A 26,405-nucleotide genomic window follows, 5' to 3' on the forward strand; every position below is an offset into this window, starting at 1 on the left:
CCTGGGGCGAGCACCCGAACACATCCGTGACCGCCGGGTCCGGAGGACCCGGCGCATCATGGATCCAGGTAAATGGCCGCTGATCGCGGCCGTTTACCATGTGATCGCGCCGTCATTTGACATGTAAACAGACCGGCGTCATCTGATGACGCCGGTTCCTCTCCTACCCTCCTGTGTACCGATCGGTACACTGTGAGCGAAGAGGGGGATGGATGGATGGCTGCAGCGCTGTGGGCTGGATGTGTAGTGCCCACAGCGCTGCACAGTGACATCCAGCCATCCATCCATCCATGCTCAGCCATCCCTACTACTCTGCAATGCTGTGCAATACTCTGCAAAGCCCCACATTACCCTGCAAAGCTCCACATTACCCTGCAAAGCCCCACATTACCCTGCAATACCCCGCATTACCCTGCAATACTCCGTCATACCCCGCAATACCCTGCCATGCTCTGCAATACCCCGCCATGCTCTGCAATACCCCGCCATGCTCCGCAATACCCCGCCATACTCCGCCATACCCTGCCATGCTGAGCCATGCTCGGCTGTACTCGGCCTCTGTATGTGGCCAGGCTGTGGAAGTCTCACACATGTGGTATTGCTGTACTCAGGAGGAGTAGGAGAATCTATTTTGGGGTGTCATTTTTGGTATGTACATGTTATGTGGTAGAAATATTGTATAAATGGACAACTTTGTGTTAAAAAAAAAAATGTGTTTTAACCACTTCCCGCCCGCCGGCCGTCATACAACGTCCTTAACTTTGTGCGGGGATATCTGAATGATGCCTGCAGCTACAGGTATCATTCAGATATCAGCTTTTTCAGCCAGCGATTCCCTACACCATAAGAACGATTATAGTGGCTGTTCCACTGCTTGATCGTTCTTACGGGAGGCGAGAGGGGATGTCCCCCCCTCCCGCACTTCTACCGACTCACCGCTACGATCGAAGCCAGGATCGTTTTTTTTTTTTTTTTTTTTTAAATTTCAGGCTTCCCAGCCTAGAGGTGAGATGTGGGGTCTTATTGACCCCATATCTCACTATAAAGAGGACCTGTCATGCCATATTCCTATTACAAGGATGTTTACATTCCTTGTAATAGGAATAAAAGTGGTCAAAATTTTTTTTTGGGAAAGAAGCATCAAACGAAAATAAATAAAGTAAAATGAACAATAAAAAAAAAAAAAATTTTTAAAGCGCCCCTGTCCCTGTGTGCTCCTATGCAGAAGCGAACGCATACGTAAGTCCCGCCCACATATGAAAACGGTGTTCAAACCACACATGTGAGGTATCGCTGCAATCGGTAGAGCGAGAGCAATAATTTTGGCCCTAGACCTCCTCTGTAACTCAAAACATGTAACCAGTAAAAAATTTTAAAGCGTCGCCTATGGGGATTTTTGAGTAGCAAAGTTTGGCGCCATTCCACAAGCGCGTGCAATTTTGAAAGGTGACATGTTGGGTATCTATTTACTCGGCGTAACTTCATCTTTCACATTATGCAAAAACATTGGGCTAACTTTACTGTTTTGGTTTTTGTAAAGCACAAAACAATTTTTTTTCCAAAAAAAGCGTTAAAAAAATTGCTGCGCAAATACCGTGCGACATAAAAAGTTGCAACAACCGCCATTGTATTCTCTAGGGTCTTTGCTAAAAAACAAATATAATGTTTTGGGGTTCTATGTAATTTTCTAGCAATTAAATGATGATTTTTACATGTAGGAAAGAAATGTCAGAATTGGCCTGGGCACTCCAGAATGCCTGAAGGTGCTCCCCTGCATGTTGGGACTCTGTATGTGGCCAGGCTGTGTAAAAGTCTCACACATGTGGTATCGCCGTACTCGGAAGTAATAGCAGAATGTGTTTTGGGGTGTAATTTGTGGTATGCATATGCGGTGTGTGAGAAATAACCTGCTAATATGACCATTTTGTGGAAAAAAAAAGTAAAAAAAAAAGTAAAAAAAAAATATTGATTTTGCAAAGAATTGTGGGAAAAAATGACAACTTCAAAAAACTCACCATGCATCTTTCTAAATACCTTGGAATGTCTTCTTTCCAAAAAGGGGTCATTTGGGGGGTATTTGTACTTTTCTGGCATGTTAGGGTCTCAAAAAATTAGATAGGCCGTCAGTACTTCAGGTGTGATCAATTTTCAGATATTCGCAACATAGCTTTTGGACTCTATAACTTTCACAAAGACCAAATAATATCCACCGATTTGGGTTATTTTTACCAAAGATATGTAGCGGTATAAATTTTGGCCAAAATATATGAAGACAAATTACTAATTTGCAAAATATTATAACAGAAATGAAGAAAAATGTATTTTTTTACAGATTTTTCGGCCTTTTTTCTTTTATAGCGCAAAAAATAAAGAACACAGCGGTGACTAAATACCACCAAAAGAAAGCTCTATTTGTGTGAAAAAAGGACAAAAATTTCATATAGATACAGTGTTGCATGACTGAGTAATTGTCATTCAAAATGTGAGAGCACCAAAAGCTGAAAATTGGTCTGGTTAGGAAGGGGGTTTAAGTGCCCAGTTGTCAAGTGGTTAATAAAACAATTGATATCCCACTCTATGTTCAGGCCATTAGGGGCATGAGAGCCAAGCTTATAGATCCAGTTCGTTTCTGATCTGGAAATGGTTCTCTTGTCATTACTGCCACGCCAATGGGGGACATACTTTTCTGTACCAATAAAAATGGTTCTTTAGGGTCTCTATTGTGCACAAGATCATAGTGTCTAGAGACACTATGCTTGTCGAAGCCTTGCCTTATGTTGGTGATATGTTCACCCAACCTAACATGCAACATCCTAATAGTTTGTCCCACATATTCCAATCCACATGGACACCTAAGGAGGTACACGACGCATTTAGTGGTGCAGTGACTCAATAGAGTAAGTAACACCTGTACCCTCCGATGTAAATTCGGTCAATCTCCTTTCACGTAACGCATTCACCCTGCAGACCTTGCACCTCCTGCAAGGAGAAAAACCTTTTAAGTCCCCAAAAAAAGTTAAGTGTGTGGGTGTATCTGGAACATTGGGTGCCAATATATGTCTAAAGCTGGTAGCTCCCCTAAATAAGACACAGGGTTTATCAGATAATAGGGGTCCAAGGATCCGGTCATTTTTAATGACCAGCCAGTGTTTTTTAATAATTCTTTTGATAGCCCAATGCTGACTGAAATAAGTTGTGAGGAAGGCCAGTCCAAAATCCTCCTGTTTTCAACCTGAGGGGGTTTGTCTCCCCATAGGTCCTTACGGTCCCTATTCCCTACCTCCAGGGCTGCATTATCGTAGCCTTTACTCAGAAATCTAGATTTCAGAGTTGAGGCCTCCCTAAGGAACTCATTCAAATCGGAGCAATTCTGCCTTAGGCGCAAAAATTGGCCCTTGGGGACAGCAGACAACCAAGAGCGATGGTGACAGGAATCAAGTGGAATGAAACTGTTTGTCAGTTGGTTTGAAAAAAGTGGATGTGGTAATCCTGCCATCGACAATAGAAATAACCAGATCCAAAAAATGAATCTGGATCGGGCTGGCTTCATAGGTGAGAGCTATACCCCTATCATTACTGTTAGGAAAAGATAGGAAGGTGGCCACAGATTCAGAGTCGCCGTCCCATATAAACAGGACGTCATCTATAAATCTTCTCCACATGACAAGTTGAGATGGCCTGTCATGTAGAACCACATCCTCCTCCCACTTGGCCATAAAGAGATTGGCCATGCTGGGAGCAAATTTAGCTCCCATGGCTACTCCCTTTATTTGTAAGTAATGCGCACCATTGTGCCAAAAATGGTTATGGGCCATCGAGAAGTCCAATAGCTCCATCACGAAATTGCATTGCGTGGTGGTTATATTGGAGTCTCGATAGAGAAAGTGTCGCACTGCATCATGCCCCAACTTGTGAGATATCGACGTATAAAGTGATGCAACATCAGCTGTCACTAGCATGTATGTAGCTTTCCACTCGATTTGACTCAATAAGTTAAGGATGTGTTTAGTGTCCTTAAGGAAAGAGGGTGTGCCCATCACCAGTGGTTGTAGGAAAAAATTGTTATGGTAATTCCACACCCTATACCCACACTTTTTTTGCACCTTATTGATATCAGGGATTCCTTCGTCCCAATTTTTTATCAAATTTTGGGAAGACATCAGGCATTTTCGTGTCCCAAAAATTTCCTCATCAAATTTTGGAATGTATTTTGGAGTATCCCTCTCTGCTTTTGTTTTTGTTTTGAATTTGTTTTCGATTTTTTTTTTTTTTTGGTAGTATGATTTTAAATTATTAGCTTCTTCTTCTGTATTTATTGGAATGTTATATTTGCCAATTGTTATGCTATATATATTTTTTTATTTTATATTTATTACATTCTCTTTGAAAGTATTGATTTTATATTTTGTATTTTGGGTATCACCTTTTAAAAATCCACTAGATGGCGCTGGTCACAGTTAACATCTTTCCAATCTTTTATATGTATATTGCCCTGGCTGTCTTTTAGCTGTCAGGAAAGCTATTTCTATGTTAATCAGACAGGCCCCTTTCCCCTGCTTTTTATTCATTACCCTATGAGATTGGAGTCATGTCCATTGTGACCAATCAGGTTTTTAGTTTTGCTTTTGGTTAGCCAATCGTGGCGTTTCTCAATGCGCCGCTTGGGCTTATAAGGCGCGTGCGCTGTTGCGTACCCCTGATGACATCAGTTGTGACGAAACGGCCGTAGGGTCACAACGCGAACACGCATCGCGCATGCGCGATTTTATTTTAAACGGCGGTGGTTTTTTCTCACACTGTCCCTGCTATAAACTATATGTTTATGCTTTTAAACTTCAATAAACCAGCCAACGATTTTCTGCACTAGTGGGGTCTTTTTTCTTTTGGTATTTATGGCTCACCTTCGCTGGATTCGTGGAAGCATACATTGATTGCCCTATGTGAAGTGATCTTGGGACTACATCTTGTCAAGTGCTCCAAGTTGCCGTTGACTAGCTGTCCATGAAGGAGGTTGGTGGTCTTTTCAGCAGTGTCTCCTGCAGGACATCCCCTGTGGTCCATATCTCTACTAAGCCTGTTTTGACCCACCTGAATAAGGGTGGTCACAGGCTTTCCAGTAAGCCTCCATTACTTTATTACCAGGTGATGGGCGGCACTAGAGGTGGAAGACTGTCCCCGGGTCCTGCATTGGACACCATAAATTTTGGACTTTATTTCACCTTCACTTTTACCATATGAACTATTTTTTCACCATGTTTTATATTTTATTATGTTCTTGCAACATTTTATGAGCACCTAATTGATTTAATATATACCAGTTGATTTGATATTGATTCTCTGGATGCTGTTCACCGTTGTTGGTTATTTGATTTATTGATTTACCACTATTTATAATTTTGTCTGTCATGTCCATTTTATATCTATCTTCTGTGCCCTCATATTGGGGTTATAGTGCTCAGCAGCAGGACTCTTTTCACGTCTCTATATATAATTTTTTCTTTTTTTACGCACCTAGCGCAATTCTTTTCCTTTATTAACTAGCGATTATTAGTTTGTTTTACTGAGTCTGCATCAGTACTTTCCTCAATCTCCCGGATGGCATACTCATCCTTAGGGTGTGGCCCTACAGTCATCTCACACAACATAAGAGGTTTGAATGTCCCTGAGAAGCGCTCTACACTCCTATGGGAACTTAAAGATAGGTCACATTTTGTGTTCCTACAAGAAACCCATTTTAAAACCCACCATGTGCCCAGACTTACCGATTCATTATTCATCAGGGCATTTCATGCAACTAATGATCACTCTAGATCGAAAGGCGTGTCGATTTTGGTAAGTAAGGATGGTACCTTTAAACTGTCAGAACAATTGATAGACCCAGACGGTCGATTTGTGTTCTCGAAGGGAACATATGGCGGGGCTCCAGTGACATTGGCGAATGTATACTTCCCAAACACAGCACACTTGACATTCTGTAGGCGTGTTGTCCAGAAATTACAGGGGTTTGCATCAGGATGCATTATACTGGCAGGGGTTTTTAACACCCTCCTAAACCCCTCTGGTCGATACCTCCAACAGTAAGGCATGCATCTCATCAAGTTCTCAAAAAATTCAAATCCCTCCTACAATCCCTCCATTTTATAGACTCATGGTGCTTTCACAGTCCGGGCGGTCACAATTTCACGTTCTATTCAAACCCAGATGACAGGTACGCCTGCCTAGACTACCTCTTTATCACGCAATGTAACCTACCTGTACTCATAGATGCACACGTAGGTATTCAATCTTAGATAATTTGTCAATCTCCTTAACACTTGACTCAATGAATACTCCCCCTAGATCCCAGACGTGGAGACTGAACTCCGCCTTACTAACTGACCCTACCCTGTTGCCCAAACTCACCACCTCACGGAATTTTTTAACCATAACGACACACCAGACATGGACTCCTTAGCAATATGGGAAGCACATAAATGCACCCTTAGGAGTGAACTGATTAGGATGGGTGCTCAGCGCAAAAGGGAACGAGAGAGGCAAATTAAATTCCTCACTGACCGCATCAATAGGCTAGAAACATTGCATAAGCAATCGTCTGTCCAAACAGCTAGAGAGCGCTTGGAAACTAGGAAGATACTGCAACAGATTATGGAAACTAGAACATATCGATTCCTGTTCTTTTTAAAAGGAAAGTTTATTACGAATCCAGTGATAAAACAGGTAGACTCCTAGCTAGGGCCATGAGGGGACATACCTCAAACAAGAACATCATGGGCATAAAACAGCCTAATGGCACCATAGATGTCACCACTGAAGTGATTGCTAACCATTTCCATAGCTTTTACACAAACCTTTTACAATTTACCGCCACAGCATAGACATCCAGACATGAGTGGAGATAGGACACAGATTATCCAAGACTATCTAGACAAGAATGGTTTCCCTGTTCTAGGTGACCTGGATGCCGCCCTTCTGGAAGGCAAGATTGAATCTTCATAAATTAGACATGCCATTAAACACTGAAAATCGGGTAAAAGTCCAGGCCTGCATGGATTTACCTCCATCTATACAAAACTTTTGTAAACATCATAACAGCTCCACTTGCAAAAGCCTTGAACGTTCTGTCCCAACCTAGGGAGGTTACTCCAGACTTCCTTTCAGCTTTTATAATGGTCATCCCAAAACCTGATAAAGATCCCTCAGATGTGCACGTTACCGCCCAGTATCTCTCCTAAACGTAGATGTCAAGTTATTTGCAAAGATACTTGCCAACAGGTTGAGACCCTTTCTGCATGAGCTTATCGGCCCAGAACAAGTCGTTTTTTTTTTTGCCTGCTAAAGAAGCCAAATACAATGTGACCAAATCCCTTCTCTTAATCCTTGCAGCTGGTATGTGACATATCGAGGGCCTTCTCCTGTCCATGCATGTGGAGAATGCCTTTGATCGTGTATCATAGGATTACATGATGCCTGTTTGCTGACATGTAGGATTGGGCTCGCATATGTTGGCTTGGATCGCGGCTCTCTACCAAAATCCATCTACCAGTTAACGGTGCTCTCTCTGAGAAGGTCCATATAACAAATGGAACGTGACAGGGATGACAGTTGACTCCCCTGCTGTTTATCCTCTCCTTAGAACCCTTTATTAGAACAATCAAGGCGGACACCCCAATAAGCGGTTTCAGAGTTCTGGACAGAGAGTTTAAGACAGCTGCCTATGCTGACTATTATTTTTTTCTCACCAGACCACACAGTACACTCCCTAATTTGACAAAAGCATTCACACACTATGGATATATATCAAATTTGAAGATACATTATTCCAAATCTGAAGCCATGAATGTTTCTTTACCTGACATCATTCTCCGATCAACCAAAGAGAACTCCCCTTTTAAATGGGACCCCTGAGAATTGAAATATTTAGGTGCATGGTTAACTCCACAACTATTGTTGATTTACGATCGTAATTTCCCACCTTTGCTTAAAACTATAAAGATTTAACAACCTGGCACTCATGGTCCACTAGAATTCCCACCAGGTTGCTTCAATACAAGACTGGTTGCATAAAGTAACGGACATATGTGAAATAGAGTTGACCCTAGCACAATCCTGTGACCAGGTAGAGAAGTTCCATAAAACATGCCAACCATGGTTTTCCTTCAAATAGTCTCAGGAATACACTACCATTAGTGTTGACCGAAATGAAGGCAGTATGTCTAACCTTTAAAAACTGACTGGCTTGATTTTGGATGATAACTCAGAATTACAGACTATCTGGTACTTGGGTGCTTATTCACATGAAAATGTCCCACATGGTCGATCACTTTTTACTATTCCTACTATTTACTTCCTTTCCCTCTTGGCAATTATGGTTGATTACTTATACTTCGCCTTGAGTAATGTTACACCGTTAAGTTATTGTTGCTCCACACAGCAATGTGGACCAGCTTTTGTGTACTTTGTTACGATACATCATAGAGCAAAAAGGACCATCCACCTTGTTGGTTGGGATTAATTGGATGGGGGAGACTGCACTTGTCTAATCTCTCTACAGTCGTTTTGTGATATTCGCTATTTACAATTTGTTATACTAATAAAAGATTTTTTTTCTGTAGAACAACCTATTTTATCCCCTGAGGAAGCCAATGTTTTGGCGACACTAGTAGGGATATTTCAACTATTTCCATCAACTGGTTGTAATGATCTGCCTATGCTCCATTTTGTACCCTGCACCCTGTATGAATTGTATATTTAACTTTTTGTAATAAATTTAATTATTTTTATAAAATTGTATTGCTGCATTTTTGGCACCGTAATAATCCCATACACTCAGCTATTTACTCTGTTATTAGAACGCTTACAAGTTATTGTAATGTTATCTTTTTTTTTTTTTTTTTTTTTTTTTAAAACACTCAATTTCCTTCTAGAAGTGGTTTCTATATTAAGCCCTCATGCACACAGGCTGTTAAAAAAACGTTATGAAAACGCCAGTATCTTTGCAGTGATTTTTTTTTAACTTTTTTCAGCGTTTTTCAGCGTTTTTGCAATAGCGTTTTTGAGCGTTTTTCCGCGTTAGCGTTTTTGAGCGTTTTTTTTTTCAAATTTTTTTTTTTTTTTTTTTTTTTTCAATGGATCAAAAACGCTAAAAAACGTTGGTGAATGACGTTTTTGAGTGTTTTTTAGCGTTAGAGCGTTTTTACAGCTGAAAAACGTCTCTCAGAACCCACTGGTCCTGGGTTTTTTTTACAGCTTAAAAACGCCTATGCCACTTGCAGCTCAAAAACGCCTAGGTGGGCATGAAGCCATAGACTAACATAGACAGGCCTTTTTAAGCTGCAAAAAAAGCTCAAAAAAGCAGCTGTAAAAACGTCCGTGTGCATGAGGACTAAACCTACCTTCTATAAAGAATATTATAATTATATCTACACATGTTCAATTGCTACAAGGTGAGGGAGAAGTTTCTATATCCTAAAAGCTCAGCTTTAGTATATCACTGTATCTGCATACTTCCTCTTTCCTTCCGAATACATCAATTCTTTTATATTACTATATGCAGTCTTATTTTTAATCTGCTAGTACTCTACTTTTGCTCATCACTCTTTCTAAATTCTTCCAAAAACTTTTTTATCCCAACCACACCATATTTTCAGAAACTGGGAACAGTGGGCATACACTAGAACAAAAGTAGGCAGAGGCAAATAAACTCAACCAGGATTAGATACAGACTAAAAACATGAAGAGGAACTAGACTGAAATTAAGTTTCATCAAAGAAGGTGATAATTTAAAATCTTGTATATGCCCGCATTTGTAATAACATCAGATAATGAGAGACTCTGGAGAAAGTTTTCATTTGTTCCCACATAGATGTCATGGATGGTATCGCTATCCCCAACAAGATCTCTCTGGCTGAAATTGGTCAATGACTCCCTACCTCTCTATAAACTCACCTTCGAGCTTCGGAAAAGAGTTAAAACATTTCATAAAATCTGGGGCAAGTGGATAGCTAGTCCTTTGACTCTAACCCCTGTATCGGTGTAATCAGCTGGCACCCTCTATACTTGTGCTGGCAATATACCCCTTTCTAACAAATGCTAAGTTTGCTCATGTTATGATGTCTGTGTGACTCCATATAACTTGTATGTTGAATGATCACAGGAGACGTGTGAGACAATTACACAAGTCTTGTTTTTTTTTGTACAGTGTTTTTTTTTCTCTCTACCACATATTGGGTTTATTTTTTGTATGTCTCTCTTTAAACTCAATAATTATATCTTTAAAAAAATAAGAAGAAAAATAAGGGAAAGGGCCTTTGTTGACATCACAAAAGAACTTGAGATTATTGGAATTCTTGCAAAGTTGAAATATACAGGTATTCTCCCTCAGCGGTTAAAGGGCCTTTTGCAAACCTTCATATACTGTATGCACACCACAATTTTCTCATAAAAGAAGTAGACCACTTTTCACTAAATTAGTAGAGGGTGAATGAGTTTGGTGTGGGAAAAGGAAAAAGAAACAACAACATTTAACATAAAGGCTTTGAAAGAACTGCAAAGCAATAAAGAATTGGTAATAAAACCAGCCTGTAAAGATGCAGGATTTGCCTTTTATATTCTAGAATCTATGAAATCTTAAGAACAGATTCAACACATATGTTTACAAGAACTTTATGCAATATTGACTAAGGCATTGCAAATAAAATTACTCTTAAAAGAAGAATGTAATTTATATAAAGTAAGGATCCAACCATAGCAACTTTTTGTTGCCTGTTTACATGAACAACAATCAAAAGTAGCCCAATTGTACCTGGGAATCCAAATCTCACTGTGATCACTAGAAATATGTTGATACAATATTAAGACTACTTGTATAGTCCCTTACCTTGTATATTGAGGATACAAGGGACTGTACATATAACTAGAAGATCTTAGAGCAGTGGTTCTCAACCTCAGTCCTCAAGTACCCCCAACGGGCCATGTTTTGGGAACTTCCCTTGGATAAAATAGCTCTTATCAATACCTTGTCATTGATATTGATTCAAAGCAGCTGTGCAAAGTGAAGGAAAACCTGAAAACATGGCCCGTTGGGGGTACTTGAGGACTGAGATTGAGAACCACTATAATTGATGTGTTCCTTGCTAATTTAGATGTAGAAGCACTACAGCACATGTGTCACAAGGCCAGCGTGCTGAATCTGGCCCTGCAGGCCATTTCCTGTGACCCTGGCACCTCTCCTACAGCTGCGACACCCCTTCATCTCTGCCCCCACCTTGTCTCAGCAGTCGGCAGCAGAGAGGAGAACAGAACTCCTACAGATCCAGCCCTCCTCTGGTCCTCCTCCAGACCCTGAACTTTTTGCTTACCAGCTATGTTCCCAGCTTCTTTCCTGCAGCAGCATAAAGGGGGTGCACTGTCATGTAAGGGAGTGTGGAGGACTCTTGACTTCTGTTGGTGCAGCGGTTTTTGACATCTGATGTAGTGGGGTGGGGTACGCTGGACATCTGCTTATAATCCTTGAATAGATGTGGGATCTTTCCCTTGTATGTGTAAGCATATTGGAAAATATATGTTTTTGCTTGAAAATGCTACACCATTGGAAGCCCTTTTTTTAAGGTGGATTGGTGACTCTGGAGAAGATAGCAGAGGAGAGTGGAGATTGAATGCATTATAAATTGATTCATGGTCGCAAGGCTTTGGAGAGGCTCCATTGCATGAGAGGGCACCTGGTGGTGGAAGATTTTGTTTGGATGGTATGAGTGTGAGATCACTACATGTTTATTTGAGCACGATAAAGTAAGAGTAGGGAGCACAGTTTTGGTTTAATAGTATCGCTCTCTGATGGTTTTTGTTTTGTTTTGATTTGTCTTTGAGGAATTATTGCACAAAAGGCATGACAAGCAGTGGAAGGAAGAAGAGAGAGCAACACTTGATTTGTTGTTGAGCACAAGTGTGATTTGACCCATTATAAAAGAGGGGTCTTACTATCTGCTGAGCATTTAAAGATATTGGTGAGAAGATCACTTGAAGAGGTTTGTTGATTAAGAAACTTTGCACATGTGGGAATAAACTATCGTTTTAAGACCTTTTTGGAGAATAAAGGGTTCCAGCAGCTGGCATCCTACACTCTTTTCTTTTTTGGTGGGACGATTATAAATTTTCATATCTCCTAAGCTCTGATTTGTACAGTGTTAACCAATTCTGGACTGCCCACCGTCGTTATACGTCGGCACTTTGAAGGAGGATATCGTTGTTATGGCAGCAGCTAGCTGCCATAACCCCGGTATCCTCTTCTTCAGTGAGCGGTTCGGTTTAAGATAAAAGTGGTCTCTGCGGCGGATTCGCCGCAAGATCACTTTTATCGGCGGCGGGAGAGGGCCCCCCTCCCGACACGCTCCCTGCCCTCCACCGCTTACCGAAGCTGTTGACAGCGGTGGAGGCGATTGGATCCTTCCTGTGGCTGTGCATAGAGACGAGTGAGGGGAAGATAGCCTCCACCCGTCTCCATAGCATTGCGAAGTCAAAACGTCACTTCCGCCCATAGCTCTTAAAGGGCCTTTTTTTTAAACAGTGTAAAAATGTTTTTAAAAAAAAGTAAAATAAATTTAAAAAAAAAAATTTTTAAAAGCGCCCCGTCCAGACGAGCTCGCATGCAGAAGCGAACGCATATGTGACTAGCGCCCGCATATGAAAACGGTGTTCAAACCACACATGTAAGGTATCGCTGCATTTGGTAGAGTGAGAGCAATAATTTTAGTCCTAGACCTCCTCTGTAACCTGTAGAATTTTTTTAAACTTCGCCTATGGAGATTTTTAAGGGTAAAAGTTTGTCGCCATTCCACGAGCAGGCGCAGTTTTGAAGAGTGACATGTTGGGTATGAATTTACTCAACGTAACATTATCTTTCACAATATAAAAAAAATTGGGCTAACTTTACTGTTGTCTTATTTTTTTAATTCAAAAGTGTATTTTTTCCAAAAAAAGTACGCTAAGACCGCTGTGCAAATACGGTGTGACAGAAAGGACCTGAAGATGACGCCCTGTGGGGGGGCAAAATGCATTGATGCAACGCAACTTCCGGCACGACTGACATCACTTCCGGTCTCGTGGAAAGAACTCCATTCACGGTGTTTGCTGTAGTCCTCTCAAATTTCATGCTTTTTTTTAACTTATGTTTGGTTACTTATCATCATGTCACATCATTGAATCTGCCATCCTGTGGACATCCTTTGGTTATCGTTATAAGTCTGTATTGACCACCAGACTGAAAAGCTGGGTGTCGTGATCTGGTGAGTGGGGACCACCAGACTGAAAAGCTGGGTTTTCGTCGTGATCTGGTGAGTGGGGACACATGTGGGGGTGTCTTGGTACGCCTCAGAAAGTTTTTCTGCAACATTTTCTTTGTACTTGTTGCGCACCAGATGTGAAGCATTTTCACAGTTTTTTATGGACTTTGTTTTTGTTGTTTTCACTTATGATGGGTCTTTGTGAACGCTGTATTTGTGTATTTTTAGTTCCTCATAAATGTTTACTGTACAAAGTAAGGTCCGTTGGCGTGGACCATTGGGGGAGTACATGGATTGAAAACTGGCTACAAGGGAGAGTTCAGAGGGTGGTGGTAAATGGTCAGGGGTGGAAAGTGGGCTCCACCAGGGTTCTGTCCTGGGACCAATCCTGTTTAATTTGTTCATAAACGACCTGGAGGATGGGGTAAACAGTTCAATCTTTGTATTTGCAGATGACACTAAGCTCAGCAGGACAATAACTTCTCCGCAGGATGTGGAAACCTTGCAAGAAGATCTGAACAAATTAATGGGGTGGGCAACTACTTGGCAAATGAAGTTTAATGTAGAAAAATGTAAATAATGCATTTGGGTGGCAAAAATATGAATGCAATCTACTCACTAGCGGGTGAACCTCTTGGGGAATCCAAGATGGAAAAGGACCTGGGGGGTCCTAGTAGATGATGGGCTCAGCAATGGCATGCAATGACAAGCTGCTGCTAACAAAGCAAACAGAATATTGGCACGCATTAAAAAGGGGATTAACTCCAGGGATAAAGCGATAATTCTCCCACTCTATAAGACTTTGGTCCGGCCTCACCTGGAGTATGCTGTCCAGTTCTGGGCACCAGTCCTCAAAAGATGTGCTGGAAATGGAGCGAGTACAGAGAAGGGCAACAAAGCTAATAATAAATAAGGATATTAGTTATGAAGAAAGGGTGCGAGCACTGAACTTATTCTCTGGAAAAAGGACGATTGAGAGGGAATATGATTTCATTGTACAAATACCATACTGGTGACCCCACAATAGGGATAAAACTTTTTTGCAGAAGGAAGGTTAATAAGTCACGTGGCCACTCATTAAAATTAGAAGAAAAGAGGTTTAACCTTAAACTGCGTAGAGGCTTTTTTACTGTAAGAGAGGCAAGGATGTGGAATTCCCTTCCACAGGTGGTTGTTTCAGCGGGCGGCATTGATAGTTTCAAAAAACTATTAGATAAGCATCTGAACGACCGCAACATACAGGGATATACAATGTAATACTGACATATCACACACATAGGTTGGACTTGATAGACTTGTGTCTTTTTTCAACCTCATCTAAGTAACTATGATAGCCAAACAAAGGCTATCACAGCCATCAGGTGTCGGGTTAGGGTACATAGCTATATTGCAAAGTATTATTAGAGCGGAAGTAAACTCTTCCAAAAAAAAGTTTCCCCTTTCCTGAAAATTATTCATTATCCATAACATTATGAGCACTTACCTGCAAACGAAGCCCGCGCCGTCCCCGCTGCATGCCGCATCCATCTTCGCTCATCTTCCTTCCGGGGCATGCGCGCGGGAGCTGTCAGTCAGGGCACTTACTCCTGAAGATATTTACAGTACCTATAGGTAAGCTGTATTCTAGGCTTGCCTACTGTATAGGTATAAATACTGCATGGAGGTTTACAACCTCTTTAAGTGTTAATGGTATTTAGTACTCCTAAATGTTAGATTGCAGAAGTATTAGTATAAACTCTAGATTAATACAAACCAGTTTGTCCAACATATGTGAGCAGTGTAAATTCCATTAGAATGCTTTCTCCATGCACATGGTCAAATGACAAATTAATAAACAATTTGGAAGCCAGATTGGGCTGAAATACAATGTTTATATGCCTTTTGGTGCCATGTATTTTATCCAGAAACTGTTGAACAGATGACTTGTTTATTAACACATTTGAAAATATATTGAACCCTTATGAAAGCAACTCCCCGCATGCATTCTAAATTCTTCATTTTTTCTACAAGCCCTCATTTTTGTCATCTGTCAGATGCTTGGCCAACTATCCTACTAAGATATGGTAGCGTAGGGTCACAAGTTCATACCACAAGCGATCCTTAAAGCCAACCATATATTAACTTAAATGTAAGGACATTTTAGTTCTCAGCAGTCAAGCTTTAAGTCTTTCATGTGTGTAAAGACCATACTGAAGAGAATGATATCCAAATATTAAACAGGATTTGGTTGGTTAAAACATGTACAGCAGTAGATGAATATACTATAATTAAGGTTTACCTCTGGTCATTGAAAAGAAATGCCATTTCCTCCAACTCCACCTGCCTCTAGCCAATTGCACCTTTTTTATGTAAAAAAAAAAAGGGAAGATAACCGAGGCCAATTCTCCACTCTTGTGGGGTAGGGGTGGGTCCTTTGTGGAGTGCTTACATCTGTGTGGGCAGCTCCTATAGGCAGTTGGCCAATAACTGGGTTTACAGAGTCCTTTTAGTTTTAAAGGAACAGCAATGTGATGTCATGAGGGAGCTATGACAAGACTGGTCAGGAGAATGGCAAAGAGAGCACTGAGGATGGTCTTATGAATGCAGATTCTGCTAAATAGGATGTAAAAGCATCTTTTTGATTAGCTGGTTGGTGGGAGGGCTGGGAAATTGGTTTGGAGAAGATTTCAGAATTCCTTTTATAGTCTTTCCCCTACATTTTCCATGATGCAAAATAAATGTAATATAAAATAGGGGAAGTGAGACCCCAGTGTAATTTCTATGTATTCTCTAAATCCGATAAGCGAACCTGGGATTGTTTTGCTGGAGTCTGCGCTAAAGAGTGATTAAACTACCGGTGTCTTTCTGTAATTGAAGTGTCTGTTAAAATGACCTTACTTTATTGGCACCCTCATTCACTTTCTAATGTTTGCTTTATTTCATGCAACTTACAAACAAAATTAATCAAAGTTTTATCCTTAGGTAAATGATCACGTTCACTATCTGTTTCAAGCTCTAGCTTCCTTCAAAATCAAAGGCAGTGTCCCAGTGACAGTTGCATTTGGACCAGAGCTGTTCTGTAATTGTAGAAATAATTTTCTTTTTTTGTATGGCATATACTGTTGAGACTTGCAATATCCTTTACATTTCGTATGAGCTGAAGTAGTGGAGGTTAACAATCAAACAAAAAAAATTGCTAATTTTTCGCTTGACACTACAAATTTACGACAGCTGCAAACCTAATATTGTGCTAGTGTATATAATAATTAAAAATCTATTTAAAGCCAGTGTTGCTTTCATTTTACTTACTGTTGCAGTGGTTTGGATTATTTATACAGGCATACCCCACTTTTAAGTACTGAATGGGGTTTATTTAATAAAGCTGGAAAGTACGAAATCAGGCTCACTTCTGCTTAGAAACCAATGAGCTTCCATGTTTTCTTACCAAAGCTTAATTGAACAAACTGGGGTTAAAAGCTCATTGGTTTCTATGCAGAAGTGAGCCTGATTTTGCACTTTCCAGCTTTAGTAAATAAACCCCATTGTGTACTTAAAAACAGGGTATGCCTGTATATTTTTTTATCCTTGCAATTTTAATGGTGTATTATACATTTGTTTCGCTATTTATATACAAGTATACAGATTTTCAATAACTGAAACTTCATAGAGCCGTCACTGAAAAGAGCAGATGTGGATAGGATGTATCACTCCTGTCTCCTCCTGTTGTATATGTGCATAAGTGTTGCTATTGAGCTCAAAACTTTTTTTTTTTTTTTTTTTTTAAATGAGCAGGTAAGAATAGAAAGATAAACATAGCTACAGAAGCCTGTTTCTCCCCAGTTGGCTGGAAATGTAAATATGAAACATTTCATATTTGTCAGGCTATCAGAAAATGAATTAGGAAAAAATATATGAAAACACTCTGGTAGTAAAGTTGACAGCCCTCGACCATGCATCTAAAATAGTTAAATTAAAAAAAATACACATTTGCTGGCATCTCCTGTATTTCTGTCCTATCATGTTCGTATCTAGGTGAAAAGCTAAACAAAGTGGCTCTGTCCCTAAACTGGATGTGTTAATATAAGGGGTGAAGAGCATGAGTGATAAAGAGAACTCTTCTCTTTGGGAACCAACACATCTGAAAGTGCTGAAGTCTTGTGTCCCCTTTTGATCTCAGGTGTTTGTCGCTGACCTCTGCATCACTAACAGGACCCAGTAGTGTTGTAATGACCAGTGGGATGAACCACTGAGCTCAGGGGGTACTCAAGATCAACACTCTTCAAGCAGAAATGTATTTTATAGAACAGACAGTGAAGGCATTTTCTTTACAGAGAACTATTTTATTAACATTTTGAGTTTGACAGGGTTGCCTTTACAATTACACATTATTTTGTGGTTCCTTTGTGGTAAATAATGGTCCATCATATATTTTTTTGTTACAGTCCTACCCCAGTGGCAAGAGAAATGCAGAGGGAGGGGGAATGTCTCAAGCTGTCAAGCTCTGCAATTCTCTTGCTGCTGTATGTCTATGGAAAGTGTTCACAGCCAAGACAAGTTGCACTTGTGAATCAGCCATCTCCTTCAAATCTGTTGTCATATTGGCCACAGCAGGAGGGTAAGGGGGCACATAAGACCTCATAACCATGGCTAGAAAGCACTTGATAACACGGGACAAAGTAATATATGTTCTTTGCCCCATAGGGGACAGGACTGTAAAAATATGATAGATCTTGAAGTTTTAGATTTGAATTTTCATTACACGTTAAAGGAGCAAGATGAGTTCTTGATTTTGAAAAGCATTAGTTTTTTTCTTAAAGTTTTTTATTTTGTAAACAAAAAAGCTTTTACAATAGTCATATATAAACATGTTGACAATGTAAGTAGCAATTAGGCTGACCATACACAGCATGAATTCCGGGCATTTCCTGCGGAATCCGTACTGTGTGTGGCCCTCCCGGCCAAATAGTGACTGCATTCTATAAGATGCAGTCAGTGTCTATGCATTCAAGCAACCAGGGTTCTAAGGCTGCTTAAATACAATAGCCAGCAGCGTAGATTCCTCCATTCATGCTGTTTAATGTAGGGGAAAGAAGACTAGCCATGTATGACTATCTTTAGACTTAAGGACACATTCACTTTTCAGAGCATGTTACATAATTCGGTGTGACATGCCCCCTGTATCCCGGATTCCCCTCCTCCTTGTAACAGCAGATGGTGTATCTTCTCCCCACACCCGCTGTCACGTTTAAAAAATAGTGTTACCGTGCTGGGCTCTGCCACAGCAATTTGCAATGATCTGTGAATGAAAGAACAACATATACTGTCATCAATTATAGTTCTTAATGGAAGATGAGGGTTCTAATGAATGCTGTCATAGTTCATTCACAAGCCCTGCAGCTTGTAAACAGTTAGCCTGTATTGGAGGTACAGGCTGAAAGCTGCAGGGCTTGTCTGCAGGATCCTGACATTGCACTCCTGATCCACTGATCAGGGGTGCAAAGATTTGCAGACTCCTGAAGGAAAAAAGAATAAATACTTTTTTGGGGTTTTTTTTCTGCAACAATATGTGCTCTTATTTTTTTCCCAAAAGGTCAACTTGGACTTTAAGAGGTTGCACTCTAATATGATTAGCTAATGAACCATAAAAAAAAAACTTCAATTCAGTTTCTATATCTCCAAATAACATTTTCAAACTTTGGTTTTGCAGATGTTAATACATAAATATGTTTTAAAATTTAGTTCTGGCTTATATGTTTGCCCTTTAAGTTAAAGCTTGTGAGCCTTCACAACTTCATGGAAAACAGTATTTAATTAACTTGCAACATGTTTTTATCTTGTATAAATGGTCAGTTTATTAAACTACTAATTTAATGTTCAAATGCGTTTCCAGCTGTGCATATTTTTGAAGACTGATATTATCAGTGGCATTTTGTCAATCTGAAAACCTCATAGCGTGAACCCAACTAAAATTTGTCAATACTCATGCTGTGCCTTTTTAACTCATTTGCAGGAGGAGTGTTTCTTGAATCTTGAAGCTCCTATAGCCAGAGTATGTGGATATGACACTCCATTTCCTCACATCTTTGAACCTTTTTATATACCTGATAAATGGAAATGCTTTGATGCACTACGAAAAATGATTAACTTCTGAACTAAGCAATACCATTTCAGTAAGTATTTTGTTATAATGACAAAGTATAATATATTATTTTGAGCACTGTAATTCTTAACTTGGTTTCGCCTTTGTCTTAAAAGATTTATACGGAGAATTGTTTTTTTTTTTTTCTTTAGAGCCAGTTCAGAATGCAGTGCAGGAAAGGCACGTTATGTATGCGTTTCCTGCACCGCTCTTAAAATGCACTGCCTTTGCAATCTGCTGCCGATGCCAGTGTAACATTTACGGCACCCCAAATGCAGATCACAAATACAGTGCATTTGTGGACACCAAATTGCAGGATACTGCAGTACCATGTGATTTGGTGCAACACATTTCCTAAAATTTAGTACATGCACTACTTTCTCTGCGTACTGGTGCAATTTAAGCCCATTGAAATGAATGGGCTGCAAAATCCTACCATACGGGGACCAGGAAGAATAGTATAGGAACATGTGCCACGTTCCTGTGTGAGCCGGCCCTTCATTGTGCAAAAATAATTTTTGGCTGACCCTTTTCTTGGCATATATTACAGGACATGGGATCTTAGTTTTAGACTATGGGTTATGCAGCTACTTTAGGGTTGTTGGACATCGGCAAACAAAGCTCTACGCACAGCCCAACATAACCCCTCCCACTCCCAGCAAGCCTCATATATATTTATTTTTTTTTAGCATGCAATAAGGAGTAAATCAGGATGAGGCTAATCACCTTACAGTAAAGGCTCTAGGAGAGAGAGCGTACAGAAAACATTGTCTAGATTAGGCATGTTTTTTAAAACCTAGGTTGGTGACTGACATAGGTTGTTCCAGGGAAAGACCTGTGCAACTGCATCAATAAGGATAGAAATAGTATTCTTAAGCTTGGGAGGAATATCAGCGGACTGGGACTCCACCTATGCTGAATTCTCAGAACTAGGTGAGAGGACTTCCTCCTTCTTTTCAAAAGGCACAGAAGCTATAAGAGTGGGGGGGGGGGGGGAGAATAAGTGAGGACTAATAGAATTGAGACCTTTTGGGGAGATGCTACAGACCCCCCTAACTGTTAACTGAGTCTGAGCTGGCAAGTCCTGCTGTCCTATTCTCCATGACCTCTACCACAGAGGGTTAACCTCCCTGGCGGTTTTCCAGAGTGTGGCTCAGGGTTAAATTTCAGTACCATTAGCAGTAACCCCGAGCCGAGATGTTCCCCCCCCCCCGCTGTGTCTGCAGGCTTTGTCCTCAGCCCGATGCTTCTCTGTGCCAGGCTCCGTTCCCTGCGAGCGTTGCGATGCACGGGGCGCAGCCTGGCAGCAAATTAAAAAAATAGAGAATTCATAACACATACAGTACACTGTAATCTTGCAGATTACATTACTGTATGAAATAATTTCCCATCCCTTTTGTTCCTAGTGCTTTGTCCAATGCCCTGCATGCAGTTTTATGTTATAAATACTATTCTTTGTGCCTGGAAATTGTCCATAGCAACCAAAAAGTGTACCTTTACGTCAAAAATGGTTTTAGACCAGCTAGAAAACCAATGGTAAATTAGAACATTTGCAGAATTGAGTGATAGTAAAATTAATTGTATTATTATTTTTTATAATTATTTATAGTTATTTATTATATTATAATTTATGATTTTGTGTTTCAAACTTTATCATACCCGGGATGTCTACTAGACTCTTGTTTGAACAGTTTTAAGTGTGTTATTGCTAAGAATTACAGGCCTACAATATAAAAAGCCACATTTCTATGCAAAACAATTGTACCGCTTTGAGACGCAAAAATCTGACATAATCATACCGCCAGGGAGGCTACGCCTTCTGTGGCTAGTCCCTTTAGGCAGCAGGAGTGTGGAATGTCCAAGAATCATTGGGCTGTGTAAAGGTGGTGAGGCAGGGGGCAGTGAAACAAAACTGCTGCACGCTTGTGTAGACAAAATAGTGTGTGCATGCGAAGTGAATCTCCATGAGAAGAAGGTTAATGTAAATTCAGGGCCATGGGATAAGCATTAAAAAAGCCGAATCATAACGTCAAATGGACAAGCCAGCCTGCCCCACCCGTCGAATGTTTAACACAAGGTGTGATTGGTATAATTTAATATATCCAGACATTTAAAGTGGGGTGGTGTAAATGGTTGAGAGCTTTTTCCTTGTATGTAGGACAAGAGGGACTCTTGTAGTAACATGCATCCTGCAGTTTTACAAAATAAATTCTGTGTCCCAATGACCAAAGTCAGAGGAAATCTCCGCAAAGATCAAACCGGGCAGAAGTTATATCCGTCTCATATCCTTTCCTGGTGACTGCACAGAACGTAAAGTGAGATCTCGCTAAAAGGGATGCAACAATAAAAATCTGACCTTTCTAACCAAAATATTTAAAACGAAAAAAAACACGAAATGTGGCTAGAGTCAAACTATGTACCAAATGAACTGAAATAAATGTTGGATTAAACAGCTAATCCAACAATGTAAAATAAAAATCACAACATTAAGTAAAAGGAAATCTCTCCCGCCCCAAGTACCAATAGACTTATATCAAGCAGGGATGGCCACACCGATTTGTAATTTGGCTGATTCATGCTGAACTTGCCATATTTTTATAAGTACCGGCATACCCCACTTTTAAGTACACAATGGGACCAGAGCATGTATGTAAAACAAAAATGTACTTAAAGTGAAACAATACCTTTTTTCACTTCTGGGGTGTCGGGGCTGTAGTGGGGGCATCAGGGGCTGTAGAGGGGGGTCAGGGACTGTAGTGGGGGGGTCAGGGAGTATGTTTCCAAGTAGCGGGGAATCTGAACTATCCTTGCAGAGCCACTTTACATACACTCACGGTTATGTCCTTACTCACGAGTGTATGTAAAGTGAGTGTACTTAAAGCAGAGTATGCCTTTATATAGCCAGCTTAAAGTAGCTTGCTTAGAGACATAATTTGTTTGAATAAACCATCTGATAAAGGATGAGCCAATGCTGATGAGGCATGAACTGTGTGAACAGGCTTCTTTAATCAAAAAGCAAACAGAGAGCCTAAAGCTGGCCAGAAAGGGATAGAATTTTGAAAGAAAATGCTTAGGAGAGTTCTCAGAACTTTCTTAGAGCATTCAAATGTTTGAAAGATTTCATGTGCTTGTAACATTTTATTCTAGAATGAATGGACTTTACCGAACAAAAACCGCATACGCTGTTAGAAATTAGGTAGATTGAGAAATTTTTTTTTATCCTGCTCCTTCAAATTTTCTCCCCACTATGGCCGAAACCAAACACCAATTTGACTCGCTAATATTTAGAAAAACGAACAAACTTTCTTAGAACGTTCATTTTCGTTCAAAATTCTACCCATCTATGGCCAGCTTTAAGCTGGTGAAAAGCGTCAATGCACATTTTGAATTAAAATCTGAAAGAAAAATCTTATGCTACATTTCATATTTACCTGACAAAAAGTAGGTCATTGTCTTAGATCTGACCATGACAAAGAGATTTTAGTAGAAAACCCCTACATATTGGATACCCTTTAATGAGGAACTGAGCTGCGCAGAATGGTAGTCAGAGGACAAAGACCTAGTCAACAAGTGATCTTTTCCCAGTCACTGGCAAACTGTGCCTTCTTCTGCACTGTGTCTCTGATATTAAGACACAAACACCTGCCATTGCCTAGATGGCAGACCCCACAAAGACTGCAGCAAAGAACAGTGAGCAGCACAGTAGAGACATTACCAAATCTCCAGAAATTAGCTGTCCAAGGCAACAGTGCCTGAATCTCTCACTGCAGATATACAGCTATGTGGCTATAGACACAGCAGTGTCACGTACCAGAAAGTGCACTACTTTTTTTCAGGAGAATTTGTCGGCAAAGGGTACATTTTTCAAAATCATCTTGGGTACAGTTAATATTTCTAAATGATCCTTGTAACAGCAGATTTCCTATTTTTTACATTTAGGTCTTCCTTAAGGGTTCTGTAATTAAAATGCTTAGTTGCATATATTTTTAACAACTGCTTTTGATAGCATATAGTTGTATATGCATACAAATAGCTTTTATTTGTCATAGCCTAAAATGATGTACATGCATCACAAGAACAGCTATTTTGTGTGATCAGCTATTGTAATTTTTGTTTTACAGAGCTTGGCAGGATTACAAGACTGTATGTGTATCAGCAGTGTAAATGGTTTTACTGGATAATGTTTTGAGGTCAACAATACTAAGAATCCGTAATAAAAAGAATAGAATTTTTGAGTAAAGCAAAATGAATTGACCATTCCCTGGAAGGATTTTTCTATTCTACTCTATATTAAATCACATATAGAACAAAATACAAAACTGAATAAATGATTATTTAATAAACAACAAATTGTATGGTGTTTTTTTTTCATACTTCACAAAATTTCCTAGTCTGTCCTATAGAAGTGTATTTAATTGTGCAAATCATAAATGGTTTAAAAAGGATGTGAAGTGCAATGTGCTGAAAATGGAATGTATTATAGCGATAGGTTCATTTCATTTTGAAATAGGTTTTTAGTCTACAGTTAAACTGGCATATTGTAAATGGAGTCTGAAAATTTTAGCTCTCTGATAATATAGTGTTTACAGTAAACATTTACCAGTGGTTTAAGGTTAGGTTTAGGTTAGGTTTGGTTTGGTTCAGGGGTTGCATTTAACTTTTTGCCGCCAGAGCCATTTTTGCACAGGTCAAAATGCACATTTTAGACCTGAAGAGTAGTTAAAACATTACATATAAACATTATATATTTTCTAAAAGGAAAGACCCCAAAGAATAAAATGGTGGTAGTTACATTTTTTTTTAACCACTTAAGCCCCGGACGATTTGGCTACTCAATGACCAGGTAATTTTTTGCGATTCAGCACTGCGTCACTTTAACAATTGCGCGACCGTGCAATGTTGTACCCAAACAAAATTGACAACCTTTTTTTCCTACAAATCTAGCTTTCTTTTGGTGGTATTTGATCATCTCTGTGGTTTTTATTTTTTGTGCTACAAACAAAAAATACGGTAAATTTTGAAAAAACAACAATATTTTGTACTTTTTGCTAAAATAAATATCCCCATTTGTTTTTTTAAAAAAAAAGCAAATTTTTTACTCAGTTTAGGCTATGTATTCTGCTACATATTTTTGGTAATAAAAATCGCAATAAGCGTATATTGATTGGTTTGCGCAAAAGTTATAGCATCTACAAAATAGGGGAAAGATTTATGGCATGCTACTGTCGCAGTATAACTGCGGCGGCTGGTCAAGAAGGGGTTAATGTCAGAAGATGCTAGTGCAACTTTTTATCCAACTTATGCAGCTTAATCATATAGTGCAGGGCAGGCTGGGTATTCATAGACCCTGGGTTATAGGCTGGCATCAGGTGCTTGTACACTGGCAAGCTTTTGAGGGCATGACCCCTGGGCATCCCTCTATAACCCTATCATACTCTGTAAATCCTCAGTTTTTTGCTAATGTGTCATACAGAGGAATTACTCTGAGCCTATCTAGTTTTAATAATTCTGTTCAGATTCTTCAATCACCTCTTCCAGATCAATGTAACCTCAGTAAAACCTTAAGAACCATACCGGGGCCCTGCATGGGCACTCTCCCCTACAGTTTGTGTAACACATGTAGTTAGGCGCAGGGTGCTATACAGGTCCAAGGCTATGATCCCTCTATGGAACCTGGGCCCTGAAGACTCTGGGGTTATACCCACCATGACAGCAGAAGCCTGTATCCTATATTGGGAACAGCAATGTGGACAGGCAAGACAGGGTCGCCCTATATTTATGACTTACTGTAGATACCTCTCACTGTTGTCACCTGGATGAGGGTAGCCTCTTGTACAATTCCTTCAGCGCACACCTAGAAAGTGAGACAGGGACTGCTAGGGCACTGGTGTCAGGTAAGTAGAAGTGCAGCAATGAGGATACCCTGACTTTATGCAGTAACTGCCAGACAGGAGAGCATCAAATCAAGAGGCGGATCAAGGTCATAGACAAGCAAAAGTTGGCAACGTGTGGGCAGCAAGGTACAGTATTAATGGGCAGAATCTTAGTCAAGGTCGGTAACACAAGTAGACAGCAGACACAAACAGGCAGGGGTAATCCAAAGGCAGGACACACACACACAAAAGCCAGCTCCATAACAGTGTCAAGCAGGATTGAGTATCAAATATAATAGAAATACAAGACAAGACCACCCAGCAATGATCCCAGGTTTAAAATGTCCGCTAAGAGCCAGTACCTCTGGTGGACATGCCCATGCATACACATGTTCATGTTCTTGCATGCTTCTTTATGTCCCCATGCTTGAAAACATGCACAAGCCTTACAGCTAACAGCCTTACTGCTGAATTTATTTACAGTGTAGGCTTTTCGAACTTGGTGCTGAAGTTCAATCACTTAGAGCTTGGTTTCAAGTGGATTACCAGGTGTGACATCTGGTGTCACACTTTACTGCCACCTCTAGTTAGAGCCTTCTATAAGGTACTAAGGCGCTTCCCTCTGCCCTTTTCCCACGGGGAATTTACTGCTGGATGGTCTACATCTGAGTTGCTACATACTTTCTCACACGCTTGTCATATATTCCAAACCCTACTCCATGAACACCCTACAGAAGAATACCCTCATCCATACCAATGGTGGAAACCAGGTAAAAGGGAGCCATGGCAAAAGCTTAGACGAACATTTGCTTTGCCAAAAGCTCACCCTCAATCTGGTAGTGACAAGACTTCCTTTGCATGGGAACAGGACCCAATTTTAACACCAGTCTCTGCATATGGTTCTAGCTCAGGCACACAACAGTTTGCCTACTGGACTAAGACAGACTTTTCTGCAAGTATGTCGCAATTCACCAGACAACAAATGGCTTTAATAGAGCCATCTCTGTCCAAGGCTTAAAAACACCAGGCTCCTTCTCCATCTCCTCTATTTCTACCTCATTTGCATCCAGATAGGCCCACCTTAGAGAATGAAGAAGACCTGGAGCCTGTATTTGAAGAGGCCATGGAAGATTTCTC

The 26,405-nt window shown here is 40.2% G+C and overlaps 1 protein-coding gene across 1 annotated transcript in view; it reads left to right on the forward strand.

The window, feature by feature from the left end:
• BCKDHB (branched chain keto acid dehydrogenase E1 subunit beta) overlaps positions 1–23,745 on the forward strand; it is a 377,387-nt gene extending 353,642 nt beyond the window's left edge. Inside the window, exons 10-11 of the mRNA XM_073626854.1 lie at positions 19,267–19,426; positions 23,517–23,745. Of these exons, the coding sequence (XP_073482955.1) occupies positions 19,267–19,407 (141 nt within the window). The 3' untranslated portion in view covers positions 19,408–19,426; positions 23,517–23,745. The remainder of the gene's footprint in view (positions 1–19,266; positions 19,427–23,516) is intronic.
• Positions 23,746–26,405: the final 2,660 nt, after the last annotated feature.

Source organism: Aquarana catesbeiana, linkage group LG04, assembly GCF_042186555.1.
Source record: "Aquarana catesbeiana isolate 2022-GZ linkage group LG04, ASM4218655v1, whole genome shotgun sequence".
NCBI classification, from domain to species: domain Eukaryota; kingdom Metazoa; phylum Chordata; class Amphibia; order Anura; family Ranidae; genus Aquarana; species Aquarana catesbeiana.